General features: G+C 43.4%; 1 protein-coding gene across 9 annotated transcripts in view; it reads right to left on the minus strand.

The window, feature by feature from the left end:
- The window catches only part of RUNX2 (RUNX family transcription factor 2), a 312,766-nt gene that overhangs the window by 186,716 nt on the left and 101,033 nt on the right, over positions 1-25,017 (minus strand). For all 9 annotated transcript variants that reach the window (XM_089918650.1, XM_089918652.1, XM_089918653.1 and 6 more), the window contains one exon: positions 24,102-24,206. In XM_089918650.1, coding sequence (XP_089774776.1) covers positions 24,102-24,206 — 105 coding nt within the window. The remainder of the gene's footprint in view (positions 1-24,101; positions 24,207-25,017) is intronic.

Consider the following 25,017-nt stretch of genomic DNA (forward strand, 5'->3'; position numbering starts at 1 on the left):
TCATGAAAGAGCACCCACCTCCCGTCCGTGACCTCTATCCCCTTACCATGATGCCTCCTTTTCCTTTAAACCACTTATCACCACCCTGCATATTTGCATATTATATATGTATGTGTTTGCTTATGCCTCTTCCAATAGAATGCAAGCTCCATGAGGGAAAGAAACTTGTCTCTTTTGTTAAAGACTATCTCCCTAACACCTAGAAAAGTGTCTGACATATTGTAGGACTCAATAAATACTAGTTGAAGGAATGAACATATGATAACATCACACAAATGATTAAGTATGTATCATCTAATTGTTTAGTAATTGTAAATGCTATCACCTGAACCATATTTTAATTCCTTAAGGGGAGAACCTTGTGCCTTACCTTCCAAATGTGTATGTAGTTGGCATAGTTGTGGGCACGCGGTAGGTGTTCAATAAAGACTGTGGCTGCCTCACCGATTTGAGCAATGCAGAGAAAAGCAGGACCAGAATTTCAAGGATATTCAGCAAGTCGTTATTTTTAGGTAACTCTATGTGTGCAGATTTTTACAAAGCAAATGAACTGATAAGAGTCCCTGCCCTGTGGGAATATGGTTGTATGACATTGAAAATGGAAAACCATAACGTATGTGGAATTTTAAAAAGTGTATAAATAACTAAAAATAGGTCAAACACTTATGGCAAGAGCCCACGCTGAAAGAAATTCAACTAGAAGATAGAATAGGGGTTAAGGCTAAAGGGGGAATATGGGATTTTAACTCAAGAAATCTAGATAAAAATAAGAACTGAAGAATGTTCCATACAAAGAGAGGGGAATTAATCCGGAGAGAGGAAGGAAGAAGGTAGCAGTCCAAAGCTACAGGTGCCTGTCAGGTTTTAGGACCAAAGAACACAGCCCCACATCCCTGTGGACAAGTCTGTTCTGAGAGGAAGGAATGTGAGGTTTTGCATCAGTGGCACCACTGACTTGAGAATCAGAATCATTAATAAAAGAGCAGCAGCTCTGGAATTTCAGGGCGCTGGGAGGTTCTGTAATGTTTCCAGATCATGCTTCAAACCAGTCCCTCTGTCCTGCCACAGATCACTCCCAATCAGTTTTATTTACAAAATGAATATGTGAAACTTGACAGGTTCGTTGAGCTAACTACTAGATGATTCCTTTAGCAGTCTGCTATTCACGTACTTTTAATAGAATTTTTTATACCCGAGGGGAAAAATAATCAAGAAATTATTTTTGTTGACTTAATTTTCATGGCAAAAAGGATTAGAAACTGAAGAAGAGCATACTGTATTTGCCATTGAACACATTGTTGGCACTGAATAAAGGTATAATTGGTGGAGGTTATCATAGCTGGTTCCCTAGTAACCCGGTATTTCTTTGTGATTTTTAAGGTTACAAAAGTGAAATAAGAACTCTAGGTAGTACCATCAAGAATTTAAGGTGCTTAACAAATACTCTGCATTGCCTCTGAGTTAGCACTGCCTTGTTTTTATTGTTTTTTGTTTGTTTGTTTTGTTTTGTTTTGTTTTTGGCTGCCCACGGCATGTGGGATCTTAGTTCCCTGACCAGGAATCAAACCCTCACCCCCTGCCTTGGAAGTTCGGAGTCTTAACCACTGGACCTCCAGGGAAGTCCTTGGATTGTTTTTAATTTCCTACCCCAGAACACATCACTGCCTCTGTCATTGGATCAGAGCACCTTTATTCGTCCTAGTCCAGGCCCATAAGCTTCCCTGTCTTATTAACAGGGAAAACAGCTTTAGAACGACCTCTGCAAACTTTTCCCAGAGCTTTGGACCACGAAGACTGACTGAGCCTCTCATTTTTTCCCCTCAGTCACAGGCCCTCCTCAGCCAAGTCATTATCGTCCTGGCTTATTTCTTCCACCTGGTTCTGTGGGGCAGACTCCCCAACTCAGCCTCCCGACGTAAGAAGTCTGACACTAGAAGGGCTGGTTTCGTTTTCACAAGCTTTGAGTAAAAAATAATAATAATTCAAATGACATTTCCAGGTAGATGAAGTAGCTTAACACAAAGCATCTGCCAAACAGGATGCTCCTTTCTTTTCCAGACATCTTTATGAACTGAGCAAGTTTTAGATGTTAGGGATTTCTAAGAAGTTTGAATATACGTTGTATCATCTTTCACACTTCTAGAACTTCAGAAATAGGTAAAGCCACTGTCTGACATTGGATCCTCCTTTCACCTGCCCTCCACCAGACACCCTCGCTCCCAAGGAGATAGGCCAGGAGAGAACGAACAACTGGTCTACCCACTGACTCTCCCTATAGCCTTCTGTTGGGAAAGATAAACCACTATCTTTCCCTTCTGTTCCTGATAACGTGTGAGCTGCTACACTGAAGAGACCATCTTTTTTCCTATATCTATTTACCTCCATGAATTGATTTAAATTGTTTTTTTTTACTTGCATTTGATCCCTACTTACTTTTGAAAAAAAAAAGGCATATAAAAAGGATTAATTTTTCTAGTTAGAATAACCTGAAGTCATTCTGACTGTAGTAATGTTTTCTGCATTTTGCTTTAAATTCTCAGCAGGAAACTTTTCTTGAATTTGTTTTGAGTCATACTAAACTGTTTTTAAACATTAAATGTTCAATCAAGATGTGTGACCCTGGGTAAGTCCCTTAACTTCTCAAGCTTCTTCCTCACCTGCAAAACGACATCTTCTCTGCCTGCTTCACAGGGTTATTGAGAAATCAAAAGAGTTAACATAAACTTTGGAAACTACACAAATATAGCATATGATATCCTAAGTGAAGGCACACAGAACCACTCTGAAAGAGGACGTAGGGAGATGGAGCCTCTAAGAGGCTTGAGAAGAGACCCTCAAAGCATGATTATGGCACCCAGCATAGCATATTCTTGGTCATTTAGCATACCAGACATCACGTGAGCACCTATAAAACAGAATAAAGGTGAAAGGAAAAAGAGACAAGAAAAGCAAGGAGGAGAAAGTATAATTAATGTAAGTTATATTCTGAGACAGGCAACTATAGCAGGAACTAAATAATCCCAGGAGCTATAATATTTTTAAAGGAACCAAAATAGGAAATTTTTTTTTTTTTTTTTGGCAGTATGCGGGCCTCTCACTGCCGTGGCCTCCCCTGTTGCAGAGCACAGGCTCCGGACGCGCAGGCTCAGCGGCCATGGCCCACGGGCCCAGCCACTCCATGGCATGTGGGATCCTCCCGGACTGGGGCACGAGCCCGTGTCCCCTGCATCGGCAGGCGGACTCTCAACCACTGCGCCACCAGGGAAGCCCAAAATAGGAAATTTTTTATGCCAATTTTTATAAGCTAATTTTCACAATGTTTATCTTTACCAAACAGAAGATTTACCATTTTGAGATTAAGAATCAGGATGCTGCCCAATTCCTTCCAATAAGTAAAAAATAAAATCAGCTTAGAAGATATGAGCAAAAATTTGTGAAATAAAATGTGTGACCATATATGCATACACACAAATATGCATTAGGAAAAATATTAAAAGTAAATACATGAAAATACTAACTGGGATTATATTCGGTGCTGAATTTCAAGTGACTTTTACTTTCTTCTTCATATTGCCTGCATTTTCTGAAATTTCACAGCAAATGTTTTCTTATGTAGTAATTAAATTAAAACAAATGTTACTGTGAGTGGATAAATAAGTTGTGGTATATCCAGACAATGGAATTCAGCGTTATAAGAAATCAAGAGCTATCAAGCCATGAAAATGCAGGGAGGAATCTTAAATGCATATTACTAAGTGAAAGAAGCCAACCTGAAAAGGTTACATACTGTATGATTCCAACTATACGACATTATGAAAAAGGCAAAACTATGGAGACGGTGAAAAGATCAGGGATTTTCCAGGGTTTGAAGTGGGGTGGGTAGGGATGAATAGGCAGAGCACAGATGATTTTTAGGGCAGTGAAACTACTCGGTATGATACTATAATGGTGGACACGTGTCATTACACATTTGTGAAAACCTACAGAATGAACAATACCAAGAGCGATCCCTAATGTAAAATAAGGATTTGGGGTGATAACGATGTGTTAGTCAATGTAGGATCATCAATTGTATCGAGTACCACTCTGGCGGGGGGTATTGATGATGGGAGATCTGTGCGTGTGTGGAGGAAATCTCTGTATCTTCCTCTCAATTTTGCTGTGAACCTAAAACTGCTCTAAAAAATTAAACCTTAAAAATAAACATTATTTGAGTTGGGGGTTTTTGAGCACAAGCCACCTGTTCTCCTTGCTTGGCCCTGAAATAAACCTTTCCCTGCTCCAAAAAAAAAATTCTACTTAAAATGTAAGAAGGAACAAGTGGGCAGCACTGAACATCATATATGTTTTTGTTACTATTCCCACAAATGTTGTATTTTCACCAAAACAACATATTTTTCACATAATCTAAACTACCGAAAAATAAAAGTATTATTACTTCTCTACCATGGCAGAGCATTTATCCACGATGGCATTAAAGACTAACAGGAAAAAACAAATCCTGTTTAGTAGGTGAGATTATTCGTCTCCTGTGACTAATAACAATTCTAATTTCGCTAAGAAGAAAAGATAGCTACATAAAGTTAAGCAAGGCTCAGAGGAGTCCAAAGTGGTATCGCTGGTTGTCACACGAGACTCTTTACCTGGTCCCCCACCTTGCATCCTAGTCCTTCACAGTTCACACTGACTGAACAAAGGACAAACCAAACGACTACAAAAATATATGTGAGTCTAAGCTAGCTTTGTCTTAACCCCTGATAGGGATCTCTATAAAGCTTCCCCCTCAAAATACTCACAGATATTCAAAGCCTTTGTTATCAAACAGCAGAAAAGGGGACTTCCCTGGCCATCCAGTGGTTAGGACTCGGTGCTTTCACTGCTGGGACCTGGGTTCAGTTCCTGGTCAGGGAACTAAGATCCAGTAAGCTGCATGGCTTGGCCAAAAAAAAAAAGCAGAGCAGCAGAAAAAGTACGGACCTGAAGTGAGAAAACGGAGTCGACTTTCCTAGTGTGAAGGACTAAGAAATGCAACCCCACGAGGTCTCAGTTTCCTCATTTATAAAACAGAAGTTAATAGACATAAGGCATCCAGCCCGAAGCCTCATGAACTAATGAACATTAACTTTTGTCCTCCCCAAGCCACCCCCCAGCACAGACACACTTTAAATTGGATGAATTTTGTTACACTCCATTCGGCTTTGGAACCCTTTCTTAGAGTCAAAATGTCCTTGAAAGGCCGTTTTGTAAGGCAGAACCCCGCTCCTGTGGGAGTGGTGAAGCTCAAAGGTGCAGGGAAAGAAGCGGGTCTGGTGAGGGACAAAGAAGTGAAGAGAATGGAGCGACAGGATAAGCTGAGATAAAGTGGGAGGTGGTGGGACTGAGTTCTCAATGAGGGCACTGAAGCCTGTAAGGAAATGCGGATGTGGCCACAGAGAGGGGACAGCTGACGATAAAGTATGACAAGTAAACCGTAAAGTTCTAAGTTACTAAAATAAAAGCTGGGACCCCGCTCGTTCTCCCTACAAATTAAGCGCTTTATATCCTGATGTGTTCAAGATAATACTGTGCACTACCTTTGGCTCTTTCAAGTTAGATTCTCAGTTATTCCATCAGCACCCAGCATTCAGAGGCTCTGACACAGAGCAGGCTTGCTAGAAATGTTTGCCCAATTAATATAGATACAGGCTGACTTTTCTTCCTAAGGTTATTGTAACTACCAAAGTCATCATGAACAGAAGGGTCGAAGTATCAACATTGGGATTTCACTGCATTGCTACAGGTTCTTTATAAGTGTGCAGAGGTCTTGGGATTTCAGATCCTAATGTACAAATAAGAATATTTTTTAAAGCAGTTATTTTTAATAATTTACAAACCATGAGTCATCCAATAGCCTGGCTAAATGTGGAAGAGACTAGTATGACTACATTTTCCTGAGGTGAAGACTATCAAAATCCATTCCCAGAACTGGCCAAATAGTACCAGGGATAGAACTAGGAATAGAGCTCAGCTATGTTTCGCCTTCAGAAGCTCTTTGTAGTAGTAAAAATTTTTTTTATAAGTTGTCTTCCAATAGATTTTTTTTAGTGCAATTTATTCCTATTTTGAAAAGAATGAAAGGAGACATATATAAATGAGCCAGAAATGCCACCTACTCCTTCCAACACAAGGATCTCCCCATTCCCCCATAAAAGCCTTTATTTACAGCTGAATTTGGCTCATCCTGTTGAGTGCCCAGCCTAGAGGCACACAACAAAAGTGGTAACAACCAGAGGCATCTATCTAGATCATCAGATTTCCTTCCTCTGGTCAGTGTGTGCCACAAATCTCACGCTGCAAAAGCTACAACTCATCCTTCACTGTCAGATTTCTTCCAATTCAGTTGCAAATGTTTATTTACTTTTATTTCAGTTCCCCCAACAACAGAGAATGCAGAAGTGGTCGCCTCCACACCACGTAAGGGCCTCTCCTGAGGCAATGGTGGAAGGTGGACCCGCAGCAAAGAACAGGTGGCCGGTACTGCTATATCTCGTCCCGTTCTATTACTAACTTCAATTCGCAAGCCACCACTGGGCCAGTATGTGACAGACAAACTACAGTCAAACCGAATCCTCAGTACAACTCCTAGACAGCCTGGATGAAAGCAAAGGAAAAAGGCACGTGTCCAGCTTGGGTTATTCCATCTACTTGGCTCTACCAAGGAACGGTGGAATCGGAGCTTACAATATCTAGAACCAACATAGAACAGATTAAAAAGGGGCCAAAATATGTTCTGTAAATGATAAAATGGGTATATGTCCTACATTTTGGTCCATCTATGTTTTCCTAATTATAGACTCCAAAAACTCCTGTATCCCTGGCCCCAGCAAATTTCCTTGCTATGTCTGATCTGTGCCAGCAATGTCTAAAAATACCCACGGAGACCCCACGCGGGAAACGCCTGAGAGGTGATCAAAGCACAGGACCTTCCGCCAACACGCTATCCAAATCATCCACCTTTGCTCCCTTTGGACCTTTATAAAAACCTTCGTCCTTCGTGATTATGCTTTAGACATTACCACGGCCATGTGTCCAACCTTCCTTGAAGTCCTGACCACTGAAAGCTCTCACTCTGTCTCTATCACAGTTTTCCTAAAGGAAAGGGAGGTTGGTTCACAAGTCTTAAGTCCTCAGGGAAGAAAGGAGCTCAGAGAAGAACAGACAACCGGACAGTTTCTGTGGACACACCAGCGGGTTTTCTGTTGCTTCAGGTAAACCAATACATGATCAGTTTCATGGCTCATTCCTCGGGGAAACACAGCCAGCCTCGGTTCACAGTATTTCAAAAGTATCACAGAAAATAAGGAATAAATTCCCTTCCACTGCCCACATATGTATAATGAAGAGACTTTTCCCATAACAAAGAAGGATTCAGAAGAGGGCTCCTTTTTATAATAGGAGTAAACCACATCTCTTGTCAGTTGTTTTTCCTTCCCACTATCAATCTCTTGGCCTCAAGAGCAGAAAAGAAGGGCCACTGATCCCCTTTAGGTCACCTTTTCCAGTGGAAAAGGCAGCTGTAGGTTTTAAGAATCCTTAGGATGGGGTTTTGAAAATAAATTATCTGAGGGTGAGGGATACCCAAATGTGGAAATCACAAAAATAACTCAATAAAGTCCCAAAGTGCCAAGGCCATTAAGAAAATACCACAGTCAAGGAAGAAAGGAGGCCCGTAAAAGGAAGCAGGTTGTGACTTCTCACCCAACCGCGGGCTGTGGGTGGCTCTCCAATGGTCAGCGATGCCTTGGAAAGGTCAAGTGTAGTGGCTCAAGGGTCTAAATGTGCTTAATGAACCAAGGAGCCCAAGTTATTTTGGGAGGAAAGAAAAATATGTTTTCTGAGTATTTTTCCTTTCCCCTAGCTTAGCACCACACCCACCTAGCCTTTCCAGTCATGTCACCTGTTTCAAAGTCTGTTTCTTTGGTCTCTTTCATTATTTCTTTTCCTTTAGAGAAAATTATATCCACTTAGTTCAGAACAAAGAACCCATCTGAGAACGCTACATATGTGTGTGCTTTGTTTTTCACAGTGCTTCAAGCAAACCATCTGCAGGCATGCTAATTTATGATTACAAAAGTTGCTCAGACAGGTATCTAATCAGTGAACGAGTGGATTAAGGCATAAATTTTAAAATAGAAACTCTGACACTTGGCTTCAGGAGAAAGGTTAACCCAGGAAGCTGGGCTCTTTGCTTCCCTGCGGCTCCAACTCCATGGTGGAAAGGAACAGTGGATAACGTCAGCCCTTCTCAGATTCGCTCTGCTCAACTTCTCCCCTGCTGTGCCAGCTTTTAAATACATGAAGGTTTGTTTTCAGAAATAAATCCTGCCTATTTCCCCTCTCCTTCCTTCTCCGTGCCGATAAATTCCTTGAGGGTGATTTTTGGATTGCGTCTCTCAAGCTCCAGGTTATATGAACTTTGGTGTCACCTGGAAATGTTTTTAATTTCTCCCAGTATGGAGGGAACAGAGAAAAATGAATCGACTTCCTAAAACTTTACCTTTTGAATATGGCATACCCAAATCAAATAGACCTGAGTTCTTCTAAGGATAAAACGGTCTCACCCTCACTCGGCCCCAAGTTCTTAATAATGCGTCTCTTCTGATTATCAATAACAATTTTTTTTGGACCATGTGGCAGATCCGTTTCTCTTGTTCGTCATATTTTTTCTCAATTAAAGATTCTAATGGCCACTGAAGCAAGACAAATTACCCTCATCATTTATGTCTATAAACCTCTGTGACTCTGAGCTTCAGAATTATAATGGGAAACAGAAATCGTGCCTTTGATTTTAAAAGCAGAAAGGTGGCACTGTGTTGCACTTCATAAACACACAGAGAATCGAGAAAACGGAAGAGATTCGAATGAAAAGCCCTCCAGTCAAAACCTCAGCCTTCAGCCACCCGTTCTGTTTAAGAATTCTTAGAGTCAAGAAGTTCTTCTTTAAATCTAACCTACATCTATCATGCTTCAGTGAAAACCTACTCTGTCTGTGCCAGAAACAAAACAGATGGTCACCATACACAGCTTAATAGCTCCTCATAATTTTGAAGTCTGTTATTAAGTCATTTTTTAGTCTCCTCTTCTTGAGGCTAAATAATCCCAAGTCTTTCAACTTATCCTTATAGGTTCAATTTTACAATCCTTTAATCATCATCAATGCTCTTTGCTAAACATTCTTAAGTTTTCCACATTGCTCTTATGTTTTGAAACCCAGCTCACCTTTGGAATTGCTTCTCGTTGTCTATAAAAACCCAGGCCTTTAGTGCATTACACACAACCCACAGAATGTACTCGAATAGGAAACCTACTGCTTTGTTTGGGTTCTTTTTGGTACAAACCTACTCCGGCGGCTCCTTCTCTAAGGAAAACATGTTCTTTGGGAACCAGTGATCTCACTCCTATGCGTTCTTCCCCACCAGAGCTCTTCACGGCCTTTCTCAACCCACTTTCCCCAAACGATCCTGTTATACGATGAGTATCTAGCTAATCTGATCCACTTATTTAAACCAAGTTGTTAACCAAAAAAAGTCTTAAAATATGCTATGCCTTGCAGATAACATCTATGAAGGTCCTGTCCTCAAAGCCTTAACTCAAAGAAGAATCTCCGGCACCTTCTCTGGTGAGAATCACACGAGGGAGGTTGGGGTCAGTCGGGATGGACGTGGAGACCCCTTCTGTGCTGCTCAAACTGCACCACACCAGCCGTGCGTAGAACTGTGGGCAGCTTTGGGGTGTGTGATTTTAGTCAACTCTCTCTGCAACCTTCTCCAACCATATAGGCATCCCCTATGGCCTCTCTTCTATCGAATGAAATATTAGATTCTGACACTGACCGTGCCCTTCTCCTTGAAGCCTCTTCCCCACTCTTCCTAGAGCTGGCTCTGTCTCACCCTCAGGTCTCTGCTCTAATGGAACCTCCTTCCCTTCACACTCTAGAATAGGTTCCCGGCTGTCCCCCAATGCCCCATCCTTCTTTATTACTACATCAGTTCCCCTTACAACACTTGTCACAACTTGCAGTTATATGCAATTATAGATAAAGGTTCGTTTGCCCACTTCTTGACTGTCTTGCCCACCGAATGGCTCCTCAAAGGGGGGGTCATGTCTGCTCTGCTTTGTATAACTGGCACTGGCTAACAGCACACACTCAATTTTTGAAGGAATAAATGTCTCCACTGCTGGAAATATTTACATTTTAAAACATATCTAGGGGGCGGGGGCGGGGAGGGGGAATGGGATGAAGGCCATCAAAAGGTAGAGACTTACAGTTATAAGATAAATAAGTACTAGGGATGTCATATACAACATGAGTGATCTAATTAACACTGCTGCCTATGATATATGAAAGCGGTTAAGAGTAAATCCTAAGAGTTCTCATCACAAGGAAAAAATATTTTTCCTATTTCTTTAATGTTGTACCTATAGGAGATGATGGATGTTGCCTAAACTTCCTGCGGTGATCATTTCATGATGTAGGTAAGCCAAACCATTATGCTGTACACCTTAAACACATTCAGTGCTATGAGTCCATGATATCTCAATAAAACTGGAAGGGAAAAAACATCTCTAACTGTCTTAAAAAGGGCTCTGTCAGCTATTACAAATGGGGTTGGTATTTTGGGGGGTGGTATTTTTTTTTTTTTTGCAGTACCTGGGCCTCTCACTGCTGTGGCCTCTCCCATTGCGGAGCACAGGCTCCGGATGCGCAGGCTCAGAGGCCATGGCTCACGGGCCCAGCCGCTCCGCGGCATGTGGGATCTTCCCGGACCGGGGCACGATCCCGTGTCCCCTGCATCGGCAGGCGGACTCTCAACCACTGCACCACCAGGGAAGCCCCTGGGGGAGTGGTATTTTTAGCAGTGGGACAGGGTGGTGGGAGGGAGGGAGAGAGGGAGGGAGGGATCCCACCCAGATCCGTCTGGTTTAATCATTCAGACATGGCCAGGGCCACGCCCTGCCCTACCCCACCCCCCATCACAGAGACAGCTGCTGCCTCTTCCAAGGCTTTAACTGGAAACTGGTCGGTCCCATCGTCTTGCTTCTGCTCCTTAAAACAATTAATCTCGTGTCCAGTTATTCTCTCTCCTTTCGGCTTCAACATAGTCACACCTCTTGTAGCATTCCCATCATCTTGCTGATGCTATGTCCTCATGGCTGAGTCCTTCACAGAAGAGCTGGCATTTAATTTCTATGATAATTTAATGAGTAATGAATATTATTTATTAATATCCAGGATGTATCACTGGCAGTGGAAATCTTCGGAGATGCGATTATGGACCTTTTTAAAATTTTCTTCTTTTGATTAATTTTTATTCTCTAGTTTTTCCACCATGTACTTGTCTGCATTTTCTACTTGAGTGATTTTTTTTTAAGGTTAACCAGCTTTATTTCAATGGTATTCAAAGTGAGATTCTACTGAGGGTTAACTTACAAAACTTGTGATCGTCACACAAAATTCGGTGTTTTCAGCTCTGTTCAACTTTCATCTTAATGAATTCAAGACTCATTCAACAAACATAGATATTCACACACACACACACACACACACACACATTTACCTATATATATATATGTCTTCTGTGTGTGAGGCTTTATACCTTGGGACTTGTTTACTATACAGCAAGGCTACCACATCACCAGGCTTGCCTCTCAGGTAATACTACTTCATAACATCAACCAAGAATACCCTGGGCACGATACCAGGAGCTCCCACAACTTTAATGACGAAGCATCAGGGAGTCCGAGCAGTGAATAACTGAACAGGAAGAGACCTGGGCTCCTTGCCTACCTCCATAAATCATCTGCTGACTTGCAGACCAACATGCAGCAAATGAGTTTTCAAGTGCCCGTGCCTCAGTTTACCCACCCATAAAATGCATAATGCATCCCTCAAAGGGATGTAAAGAGAATCAGTGAGGTAACAGTCTAAGCCTTTGGAACTCCTTGGCAGGAAGGCGCTACATAATTACTATTTGGTACTTAAGTTGCCCTTCATGTGTGCCAAGTACTTTATGATCATTCCTTAGGAGTTACTCCCAGCGATTCTGAAGTTGTCTTCATGTCTATTTCCACTAAAAGGATGAAGAAATTGAATTGGAGAGAAGTGTAGCGATTTGCTCAGGGTCACTAAGATGGCATTGAGGTCTCAGAAGAGGACTTTCCAGGTTCTCCAATTCCCTCAACCACAGCTGAACCCACATCTTCAACACAAACTACCAATACAGATGAAATCCCCATTAAACTGCTCTGAAATAGCCCTCATGGTACAAAAAAAATTGTAACTTGTTTTTGTAGAATAGAGTGAATGGCAAGGAGGTGAAACAGAAACCAAAGCTCTAGAATTAGTAACCCAGACTTCACAATCAGCCTTTTTTTTTTTTTAACACATCTGTATTTCTCCTCACTTCCGGTATAACAGTGTTTCAGCACCTTCATAATCTCTCTGAAGGGCCCATATTTTTCTACGAATAATTTCCAGGACCAACCCTAAGGAGGCATAGAGCCCAGGTTAAATCACCCTGAGTTTTGCCCAGCAAAATACGTACTGGCATTTTCACCCAAGTTGTAGCTCGTGAAAATTAGTGTCAAGAAGGTAAAGAATGAGAAGATGCACGTCATACAGGGTGCATATACAGTTCGAGGAGCCATGAAAAGGTGGAAAGTACCAGCTTGCTTGAGAGTCAGCTGACCTCTTCCCACCAGCCACTTCCTGCATAACTCCAAGGAGGCGTGCACAGAGCCAACGCTGGAGTCACCCCATCTACTTTGCTTACAGACAGTACTACCCAAGACCATGGCCCTGGTTCTCCTGAACCATGCTCCTCTAGTCCACACATCTGTTCTGGTTGTTCAATGAGCAGCAGCCAGATGACCTCAGAGAGTCAAGTGCAGTGATGGAGTTCTTTACCATAAATTTGGATAGAAAGTTCCAGAGCACACGGGCCCTGCCCAAGGCAAAACAGTGAAGTTGGGGGTTGAATTTCCTCTCCCTAAATGTCCCTTCCTTTGACTCTGTCTGTGGGAACATTCCCTCCCACCACCTCTCCACCCACTGGCTCAGGACTTTTCAGAGCCCCTATTTCCCTTCATCCATCGTTCATGAAAGTGTACCTGTCCTGGATTCCATTCCCTTAACTACTACTCCACTAACCTGATCATAATGGCCTGAAAGTCTCAGCCTAGAGAATGGCTAGGAGTGTGGCTCCCAGACTCCCTGTGGGGTGCCTCTCACACCATGTCACGCTGGCAGCCAGCAGCCACAACTGCTAACGTTTTCAGGAAAAAAAACCGAGTTTACGACAAACAGGTTCTTGCTGAAGGAGCTACCAAAGGACCTACATCAAGAAAACTGAATCCAGAAGGAAGAACTGAGGTGCAAGAAGGAATGGTGAACGAATAAATCGATAAACATACAGGTAAATATGAAATAAACAATTTAAATACTGATGATGACTAATTCGGGGAGCATAAAACAAAGATAAAAATATCAGACAGGGGGCTTCCCTGGTGGCGCAGTGGTTGGGAGTCCGCCTGCCGATGCAGGGGACACGAGTTCATGCCCCGGTCTGGGAAGATCCCACATGCTGCGGAGCGGCTGGGCCCGTGAGCCATGGCCGCTGAGCCTGCGCGTCCGGAGCCTGTGCTCCGCAACGGGAGAGGCCACAACAGTGCCGGGTACCGCAAAAAAAAAAAAAAAAAAAATCAGACAGGGACTTCCCTGGTGGTCCAGTGGTTAAGACTCCACGCTTCCACTGCAGGGGGCACAGGTTCAATCTTTGGCTGGAGAACTAGGATCCCGCATGCCACGCCGCGTGGCCACAGGGAAAAAGAATCAGACAGCGAAATTAGGAGAGACAGAGTCAAACTTACAGTTACCAAAGGGGAAAGGAGGTATAAATTAGGAGTTTGGGATTAACTTATACACACCACTATACATAAAATAGATTACACAACAAGGACCCACTGCATAGCACAGGGAGCTATACTCAGTATCTTGCAGTAACCTGTAATGGAAAAGAATCTGAAAAAGAATATGTATATACATAACTGAATCACTTTGCTGTACACCAGAAACACTGTAAATCAACTATACTTCAATTAAAAAGGGAGAAAAATAAAACAAGATCTCTCCGACTCCAAAAAAAAAAAAAGAGAGAGAGAGAGAGTGACTGTAGTTAAAAGTATGCTAAGGTTCTTCTATTATCCAAGAGGTAGACAGAGATTATGATGAGTTTTATTAAGACAGATATACACTTTAGAATAGTAATGATAATTACTAAAAGAAAAGAAAGAAATTGAATGATAATTTGCAAACCAGGAGAGGAAATAAGCCGGCACATATCTAGAACAAAACTAGATGCGAAATACTCTAATTAAAGGGAAATGTTTGCAAAAGGGGGAAATATGGAAATATAAAAACCCAAAATCACAGCTTGAAATTATAAAATCCTGCACTCTTAGTAATACACCAGACCTCAAAAGCATCAGGAATCCACACTGCAACAGCTGACCTGCAGCAAAATTGCAACACCTGAACTTGGCAATGACTGCCTTCAAGGCTGGCCAAGGCCCTGCCTGCCCACCTGACTCTCTGTTTACTTCTAGTACACAGGACTTGGCTGATAACTCTCCCTTTATCTCCCCAAGACCGCTGCCAATAAAGGATTCAAGATGACTTGTTTTCTATCTTAATACGAATTTAAGTCTGAGTTACCTTTCTCAGAGGTGTCTGGATATAAGCCATAATGCTGAATTTTAATGAAGTCCTTTTGTCTGCTAGCAAAGAGTCTGACTGCCAGTGCATAGCAGCAGAGAAATCTGGAGGGGAACTGGGAGCCCTTCCTTTGCTACGTAAGTACCACATCCCAAATACAGTCTCCTGCATATGACCTTGAATTAATATTTTCAATTTACGTGCTTTTTTATGAACTCCCTTAATTTCCAAGAGTTTCTCGAAAAACGTGAGCAATTATTTTCCATTGCTCGGCAGCCTAAATAAAAACTGCCGAGATTTTATGTAAAGACCAAAGATAGGCTTTAGTTGACACCATAAAGTTGTGCTATAACATGCGAGGTAGGGACAAGTATGAATATGAAGAGCAATGTAACATATCTTTTTCCTCTGTTATTTTTAAGTATTTCCCATTCTCCTCTGGTCCATCCCTTCCTGAAGCAAACGCTAGAATACAAACAAAATAGAAGTAAGGTAGTTCAGTGATCTATTGGGAATTCTCTCTCTCGGGAAGGAAAATTCATCTTTTATAAAATAAATAAAGCCAAAAAATTTTGTCCTCTCTCTCAAGTCCCTAACACTGTTTTAAGAATGAATGGTTTCTGACTTACAGTGAGATATAAACCGGTGACACACTTGGATCCAGTCTGTGTGTGTTTTGAGAGCATATATCGCTTGAAAACCTGCCACACTATATTTAGTTACAAGTAAATATATCAACTGGAACTGTGTCTGTGGACAAGGTGTTCTTACTGGGAAAGCCACACTCCTTGTGAACACATGTCCGATACACTGAGAAAGCACTTTTGGAACTGGGAAGCCAGGGGAGAGTGCAAAGGAGGGACACGAGCATGTTTTAACGGCTGCGACAATTTGCCATGAAAGGATGTGAAGGCCCGGCTCCTTGCTGCAGCATGCCATGTGCTGCTGAATTCAATTACTGCCATGCCGTCTGCGAGCAAAGGAATGTGTAAACAGGCCATATAGCCTTGCATCAGTTCCACAGAATGTTGCACAACCCAAAATGCCTCTCGATGTGTCATTTCCTTCTTGGCCATCTTCCCAGCCCCTGACAGTCAGTCAACAGAAAAAAATTGTACTGAAAGAGATTTAAAAATGCTCTTCTCAAGAATACATTCCACCAACCACCAGACTTAACCTCCACCAGCGCTTCTGACTCTCCCTCACCACCCTCCTTAAGGAAAGGGGGAAAGGGAACAGTTTTTTAAAACTGTGATTATTCTCTTGAGTCAAAGATGTTCAACAAGACTTCCCTGGTGGTGCAGTGGTTAAGAATCCACCTGCCAATGCAGGGGACATGGGTTCGAGCCCCGGTCCAGGAAGATCCCACAGGCCGCGGAGCAACTAAGCCCGTGCGCTACAACTACTGAGCCTGTGCTCTAGAGCCCACGAGCCACAACTACTGAACCCGCATGCCACAGCTACTGAAGCCCGTGCACCTAGAGCCCGTGCTCCGCAACAAGAGAAGTCACTGCAGCGAGAAGCCCACGCACCCCAGGGAAGAGTAGCCCCAGCTCGATGCAACCAGAGAAAGCCCGCGTGCAGCAACAAAGATCCAACACAGCCAAAAATAAATAAATAAATGTATTTTAAAAAAAATGTTCAACGATGTTTGGTATACTAGTGACTAAAGGATGAATATTTATGACCATCAAACTGCTGCTTGTGTTTGCTGACTTGTAAATATCAAACATGACATGTACCCATCATGTCCATTCCTTGGGCACTTCAGAGACAGGGAAGAACCACTGGAAGTCTGCAAGTCAAGAAGTGAAGGGCTTTTTTGCAGCAACATGGATGAACTTGGAGGGCATTATGCAAAATGAAATAAGTCAGACAGAGAAAGACAAATACTGTATGATATCACTTACATGTGGAATCTAAAAAATACAACAAACTAGTGAATAAAACGAAAAAGAAGCCGACTCACAGATATACAAGACAAACTAATGGTTACCGGTGGGAAAGGGAAGAGGGGAGGGACAATATAGGGGTAGGGGAAAAAGAAAAGGGTTATTATGGGATTATATGAAATCATGTGTGTGAAACTTTTGAAAACTGTAAAGCACTATAGAATTTAAAGAATCTTTCATTTAAAAAGAAAAATTGGGGCTTCCCTGGTGGCACAGTGGTTGAGAGTCCGCCTGCCGATGCAGGGGACGCGGGTTCGTGCCCCGGTCCGGGAAGATCCCACATGCCGCGGAGCGGCTGGGCCCGTGAGCCATGGCCGCTGAGCCTGCGCGTCCGGAGCCTGTGCTCCGCAGCGGGAGAGGCCACAACAGTGAGAGGCCCGCGTACTGGAAAAAAAAAAAAAAAAAAATTGTTTCCCCGTTAAAAAAGAGTTAAAGGCTTTTCTACTAATACTTTCCACCAAAGACTAAAATTCAGGTCTGTGGCCTCAGGAATATGTTTACGAGGCTTAGCAATAGCAAGGGTATCTCAAATTGTCTTCACAGACAGCAAGAATGTGAACGCATGAACTGCGTCCAGATGTATCAAATAGCTTTAAAACAATTCGGCTGTCCCTCCATCCAACACACTTTACCTGCCCCCCATTTTCTTTCACAGGTGACCAAGCTTTATATCAGCATCCACCATGGGTAAATAAGGAAAGGTCATGGGCCAGCCATCATCAAAAGCCTATTCCTTCACCCAACTAGGATGAAGAGTAGTGGAGGATAAAAGCCAGCTGCCGCTGACACCATCTGCAATCAGGCAGAGAAAATGCCGAGCTCGCCGTTCTCGCCACCCTTCACGGGACTGGAGGTGATCCAGTCTCAGAACTGGGTGGAACAGCACGGGAGAAAAATGAGACGATTCTGTGCCCAGACCACTCTGTTTTGATTACCTCTGTTACCTTCCGTTTATAAGGTAAAATGTCTGCAACTGGAAGTGCCCGAGAAGATGGAAAAATAAAATGTTCTCTAAAGAATTAAAAGTGTGCTGATGAACTGGACACAGGTGAGAAGGAACAAGCGGGGAAAAGAAAACAGTTTGGCTGCAGGACACAAGCCTGACAAGCTGGGTGAAGCAGGGTGCTGAGGCAGCTCTAGAAACACACATGTACCCTGCACGTCCAGAGAAGCTCTCACTCACCTAAGCACCAGCCCTACTGAAATCACAAGCGGAGCCAAGCAGAGCACTGCTGCAGCCATGCGCTCCAAGCCTACAGGAAAGGAGCCGGATGGTGGGAAAGAAAAGGTGGGGCTTCCCCCTTCGCCCACCAGGTCAGGACAGGTAGCTGGCCAGCAGTGACCGGGAGTGTCCCAGCAGTAAGGACACAGGTGATGGCTCTGGCCTCTCCCTGAGAGAAACTATTAACTATGATTTACTTCCCTGGGGCACAACACACAAAAGCTATTAGAAACCCACCCATGTGTATTAGGTATCAGGTTTGCAGGTGTGCTGGCAAGTGAGGCTTTTCAGTGCTGGGTGATGTAGAATACAAAGCCTCCAGGCTTGCTTATTTGAAGAGTCATAAGACACTTTGGCTACAGACTTGCCATGTTGCCAAGCAAGGCTAATAACCTCTTTATGTTCAAAGATCTAATGTTCTTCTCAAATAAGAGTATTGATCTGGCTTGGCTTGCTACTGACCTGTTAATACCAAGCACCACAAGGTTAACACCCACCCTTAATTCATCTGGTAATTACCAAACTGGTCCAATTCAGAGTGAAGCTACTACCTGCGCGTCCAGAGCCTGTGCTCCGCAACAGGAGAGGCCACAACAGTGAGAGGCCCGCGTACCGCAAAAACGAAACAAAACAAAAGAGTGAAGCTACTATCACTGAAACTTGGAGTCACCTTGTAGAACTTTAAATGCCTCCCAGATTAAAAAGTCAAGAGATCGGGCTTCCCTGATGGCGCAGTGGTTGAGAGCCTGCCTGCCGATGCAGGGGACGCGGGTTCATGCCCTGGTCCAGGAGGATCCCACGTGCCGCGCAGCGGCTGGGCCTGTGAGCCATGGCCACTGAGCCTGCGCATCCGGAGCCTGTGCTCCGCAGCAGGAGAGGCCACAGCGGTGGGAGGCCCGCGTGCCACAAAAGACAAGAGAAACAAACAAACAATAAAAACCCCAAAAAAGTCAAGAGCTCTTTTCAGGAGATGGTACCTCAAAAAGTTATTTCTCCTGTTGCAACAATGACATTTCCCATCTAAGCACTGATGGAAGTTGGTGATATTGGTGGTCCAGTGAACCACTGCCCCCATCATTAATATCCTTGTGGGGTTACCCACCCCCGCTTGAGGCTAGGCTGCACCTGTATGTTGCTTTAACCAACAGAATGTGGAGGAAGTAACTCCATAGTAGTTCTGAGCCTTAAGAAGACTTACATAGACCTGAAAGCTCACACTTTTGCACCTGAGGGAGACCTGAGCTGCCATATAGGAAGTCAGACTCTGCTAGAGAAGCCGCATGGAGAGGGCGAGGCTCTGGGACTACAGGAGAGAGAGAAAGGCCCAGCTGTCCCCTTATTCCACCGGGCCCAACCTTCCAGCCATCCCACCAAGGCACCAGACATAGCAATGAGGCCATCATGCATGTTCCAGCACTAGCCACCATGTTACTGCAGACACAAGAAAGACGCCAAGCAAGACCACAGAAAACCCATCCAGATGAACCCCAGTCAACCCATAGAGTCGTGAGAAATAATAAACTGGTTGCTGTTTTAAGCCATTATGGGGACTTCCCTGGCGGTCCAGTGGTTAGGACTCCGTGCTTTCACTGCCGAGGGCCCAGGTTCGATCCCTGGTCGGGGAACTAAGACCCCACAGGTGGCACGGTGCAGACAAAAAAAAAAGTAAGAACCATTATGTTTGGGGATGGTTTGTTATTTAGCAATAGATAACTGACAAAGCAGCAAGAGAATGAAAAGGCTTCTGACGGTGTAAGGTGATTTACTTTTTCCATCCTCTGCACAGCCAATAATACCCTTCCCATCAGTCCTCTTCCCTAACTCAGAACCACGGCAATAGAACATGACACTGCTGAGCAAGATTTCACCTTCCTGGAGACATTCTTTCAATCAGACTGCAGCTGGAACCAAGTGCCTACAAGGAACAAAGGATCCTAATAGAAACTGATGCTTGAAAGAGGTATCCAAACGCATTACTGTTGCCGCTGCGCTCCACTGACTTCTGCTGGCGAACATACGGCAGTACCTCTTCAGAGCTAACTTGCCAACAGGAGGTCAAAATGCCTTGCCTAAACACAAGGCTTACAAATTTGGGATCTTAAGTATGATGTCATGTCTTAAAATGATAAGCTGGCAAAGAAAATCAATGGCATTTTGTAAAGATGTGCACCTTCTCATGTTTACGCTACTCAAGATGAAGGTTGTAATAAGTCACCGGCTATGTCCCTTTAAAGGGAAGTTTTATAACTGAGATGAATCACAACTGCAAAAGATCAAAGTTAAAAAACATCAATGATGCCATGGGGTACTTTTTAATCTTGTAATGAGTGATGATCATGTGCTCTTATGAAGTTAGTCCAACTGCCAACGCCAGATGTGTATATTAAGAAAAGGAGTTGTTTGTGATGTGACAGCACCAGTTCAGCTGCCAGAGACAGAAAACATAGAAGGATGAAACCTTTCTGATTTTTGAGTGAAAAGCAAGTCTTGGCAGATGTGCTGATAAGCAGGGCCTCCAAGGAGGGGTACTAGTGCCAGAGCATCCTCTCTTGGACTTTGCTGCAGATAAATTGTTTATCATCAGTTCTGTACAGCTGTCCTCAGGCAGCATGAATACCTGCTCAAGCACACTTTATGGCACTTATTAGTGTTATTTACTGATGAGCAGAAATTAGTAAAGCCATCTGCAAGAAAAAAAAAATATTACCCTAGAGAACAGAATCTAGATGGTATCTATTTCCTGGAAGCGTACTCTAAGCAAAACTACAGCAAACTTCTGACACTGAAATTGATGTAATAATAGCTCATGCTTAATTAGCACTTACTACACGACAGTCACTGTGCTGTACATTTTACATACATGACATCACTGAGCATCTCTGCAGCAACTGACGAGAACGATACTATTCTTCTTCTTCTCACTAACTATTATTATTATTCTCACTTTAACAGAGGAAACTGAAGCAAAGAGAACTTAGGTAACTTGCCTACCACCACACAACTGGTAAACAGCGGAGCTGGGCTTTCAGTCCAGACAGCCTGACACAAAAGCCCACACCCTTAGTCACTATGTTACTGCTGAGTAAAGACCCAACCAGTTAACGCAGAACTTGTCCTTGTTCAAACAGCTCATCTGCCAGAAGTAGCCTGTTCGATATATACTATGGTCTTCCAAAGAAGGACTGAAATTCCATTAACAGAAATCAAGAGCACGAAACACTCAACCCCTTCAAATCACTGCAGCAATAAACAGGTGTACATTCTTTCGATGACAACCACTACTTAAAGAATTAAAATTTTGTGGGAGAAGATGCTAAAACAATTGCATTCGTTGTCTTTTTTTCTCCCCTCAGGAAAGCCTTTTTCTGAAGTCCTTCTCTGTTAACGGTCGAAAAAATAAGCCACTTTGAAGTCTAGAGCAGTGATTGGCAAACCACAACTTGTGTGTCAAATCTCACCCACCACCTGTTTTTGTAAGTAAAGTTTTATTGAAACACAGCCATAACCATCCATTTATGTATTGGTGAAGGCTGCTTTTTTTTTTTTTTTTTTTTCCTGCGGTACGCGGGCCTCTCACTGTCGTGGCCTCTCCCGTTGCAGAGCACAGGCCCCGGATGCACAGGCTCAGCGGCCATGGCTCACGGGCCCAGCCGCTCCGCAGCATGTGGGATCTTCCCGGACCGGGGCACGAACCCGTGTCCCCTGCATCGGCAGGCGGACTCTCAACCACTGCGCCACCAGGGAAGCCCGAAGGCTGCTTTTGAGTTACATTGGCAGAGCTGAGTACCTGTGACAGAGATCGTACGGCCCAAAGGGTTGAAATCATTTACTATCTGGCACTTTACAGAAAAAGTTTGCCAACCCATGTTCTAGAGGATTCTCCATTTACCATCACATACACGAAAATCAGTCAAAATCCTATCATACTCACAGTTGAAGGAAGTTGAAAATCCTGGGCATTTTCCACACCTGGGAGTCTCAAAATTAAAGAACAAGATTGAGATGAGTGCTATACTTACAAACATTCAGTGCCCAGATGGCCAAGAGCAGGGCAGAAGGAAATAATCCAGTACAGAGAACCCAGGTTGTAGGATTAAAATGTTACTGATACCAGACCCTTCGTTACATTCAGACACTGAGTTTGACCAGTCACCTCGTGATGTCAGACAAATGACATCACATTTCCACAGATATTTTTGGATCATGAGCAATGTTACTCAGGCTGATCTAGGGTGGTGGTCTGCCACTCGACTTCTGTATCTGCTTCCCCCTCCTACCCTCAGCAGCACCCAGGTCACACAAGTACCAGCCGCCCCCTCTACCCGTAACCCTCATTGCTTTCAGGGCACTTCTCTGCCTTCACAGGGCAGTGAACCTAGCAACTATTAATTCTTCCAACAACCTCTTGGGAATGAGGTAATACTACCCTCGCTTGAAAGAGAAGTGACTTTCCCAAAGCTATTGTTCCTCCCTTTTGTCACCACTTTCAGAATGAGGCAGCACCCACCTTTCCCTGCTTCCTCTCCCAACCATCAACTCTGAGCACCAACCCGTGAACATCTGGGCACACACACACACACACACACACACACACACAATGATGGTTTTTCCAAGAACTGAGAAAAGCAGCTGAGATCAGCAGGAAACATCTTTACAAGACAAGTATTAGTCGTGTTAAATGTTAAAAGACTACCATCCTGCTTTATGCATTACTAAGAGGGATGTCCCTGCCTTTCCAGGAACGCAGGGGCTAATTAGATTAAATGCTAGAAGATGTCTTCCATCCTCAGGCATCGTCCCAGATGGATGGCAGTCCAGAAAAGTCAGACAAAACCCCAAACCAGGCCAGACGGCCCTGCGCTGATCGATTCACCTGCACTGCATGACCACTAGCCCTGACAACCAGAGACTTGGGGCGACCAGAGACGTGTGTGTGGCCACAGCCTAATAGGCCATTCTCAAACTGAGCAGACAGGTCCAGCACTCCCAACGTCGGAAAATCTAGAAGAACGCCATACACATGAAAGGCGGAGAAAAGAAAAACCTCAAAGACTGGCTTTTGAGGCAGAAAACCTCCCTAGTTCAGGCAAGCAGTCAGCCTTCGTGAGATGAAACAGCGGCCAGAGGAGTGGAAGGCAACACGTGTTCCCACCGCTCAAGGACAGGCTGCCAGGGGTAGAGGCAAAACTTCACCAGCCCTTTGCTCTCGGTTTTAGGGGAAGAAGAGCTATGCCACTCTCACTGTCTAGGTAGGTGTATTGTTATATAACAAATATTTCTGCCAGCTGTCCCTCCACCACAAACCAAATTAAACTCTCCAAACACAATGGCTAGGCCTCCAATGAATTCACTCATCAAAGGCAGAGTTCTGTATGATGTTTCCATTGGCATAGAATTTTTAATGTTGTATATATCAAATAGTCTTTAATCCTTAAATATATTTAAATACTGCTCTGGTGAGTGTGTTCAAATTAGTTATGGGGGCGGGGCAGGGAAGGCAAACCTGTTTTAATTTAGGTTTAGCAGGAAGCTGATACTAGCCCTAATGGATTGTGTGCACTGCCTTAAAACGATGCTGGTTCAACCTTCTAGATGTCTCAGGAGACACATAAATCAAGGTGGATTTAAACCTGGCCTGACTCTGTTAAAGAAACTACCTGTGGCAATTACTAGAACAAGACCAAACAACAGTGTTGTAACAATCAAGCAAGTTATCCTTTGCAAATAAATTCTTTGTAATTAAGCGGTGTGCTCTTTATAAAGGGAACTGAGTGTAAAAAGTTAAAACACATTCTTAGACCATGGGAAACCCACGCAAATGCTTTTTGACTAAGCTCAGGATTTTTCAATTTATTGTTTTCTTCCTCAGCTCTCGTGGATCTGTTCTGCCTTGTCTATTGTGCCCAGTGGATGAACAGAATTTTTAGTAAAAAATTACAGCGACGGAAAGTCACAAAGTTATGTAGGGCTTAGCAATTTTGCGGCAAAGGTGAAAAGTGTAATTTGATTTTCTACTAACTGTCAAGTTCTCCTAATTGTCCCTCATAAAAATATATGCAGATAGCAAACTTGGCAAAGAAACTATGTGAAAGTAGCACTAACTTATTTGGGATAAATTCCTCACAGGGTCTCTGTAAACTCTATTCCCATTTCCAGTAGGAAGGCAAGCACTTACTTCTGGGTTCCCGGGGTCCATCCACTGTAACTTTAATAGCTCTGTGGTAGGTGGCGACTTGAGGAGGATTTGTGAAGACAGTTATGGTCAAGGTGAAACTCTTGCCTGCAGATAGAAAAGGGGAAAATCAACAGTGAATATAAAAAGACAGTACTGATGACAAAAATAGCAGTACAGATGTCCAAACTGCATTTAAGCATCACTGAAGAGGGAACAAAACAACAAGGGTCAGGACTCCTTATTCTAATGAGAAACCCTCTGATGGCCACCTTAGGGAGTTGCCAGGCTCACTGAGTGCTAAGATCAGCATCTTCACGGCGGTCCTGTGCAAGGAGGCTCCAATTCCAAAAAGTTGCTCAGTAGCAAGAGCCGTAATGAAAACAAAAACTGGACCTCTCGAAGAGGGTTCTCTTTCCCTTCAGTTTTCTCCAACATCAGGAACACATCCAAGCAGAAAATTTTAGAAGTCTTTATTTAGGATTAGGTCATGACCCCGTGAGAGAACAATAGTAAATCACTGTTGATTATGCTATTGACTTCACATGGCTTTAGCATTTCATTTGCTTAACTGCACTACACTGAGAAGATGAAAGAGGAAGGTTCTTATGGGAATCATTTTAACAGGAGCCAGTGTCTCCCGTCCTGGCCTTAATGTGCCTGTGGTATGATGATTTCATCATTACTGGAACAAAGTTTTTTTCCTCCCTGCCCACCCCTTCCTTAACATACGTCCTCACTCAGCAGCAATCTTGAAATGACTCCCTGACAGTGACTTATTTTTGGCTAAATATACATGACATCTCCCAATGTAAATATGAATACTTTCTTTTAGAGGAGGGTGTACTTCATCGAAATATTACATCTGATGTTTCAAATTAATGAGCTAAAGGTGATGAACAGAGGTTGGGGGGAAGAC

This window comes from Delphinapterus leucas, chromosome 10 (assembly GCF_059928025.1).
Source record: "Delphinapterus leucas isolate spDelLeu-1000000601 "Yukka" chromosome 10, BTC_Dleu_Yukka2, whole genome shotgun sequence".
NCBI classification, from domain to species: domain Eukaryota; kingdom Metazoa; phylum Chordata; class Mammalia; order Artiodactyla; family Monodontidae; genus Delphinapterus; species Delphinapterus leucas.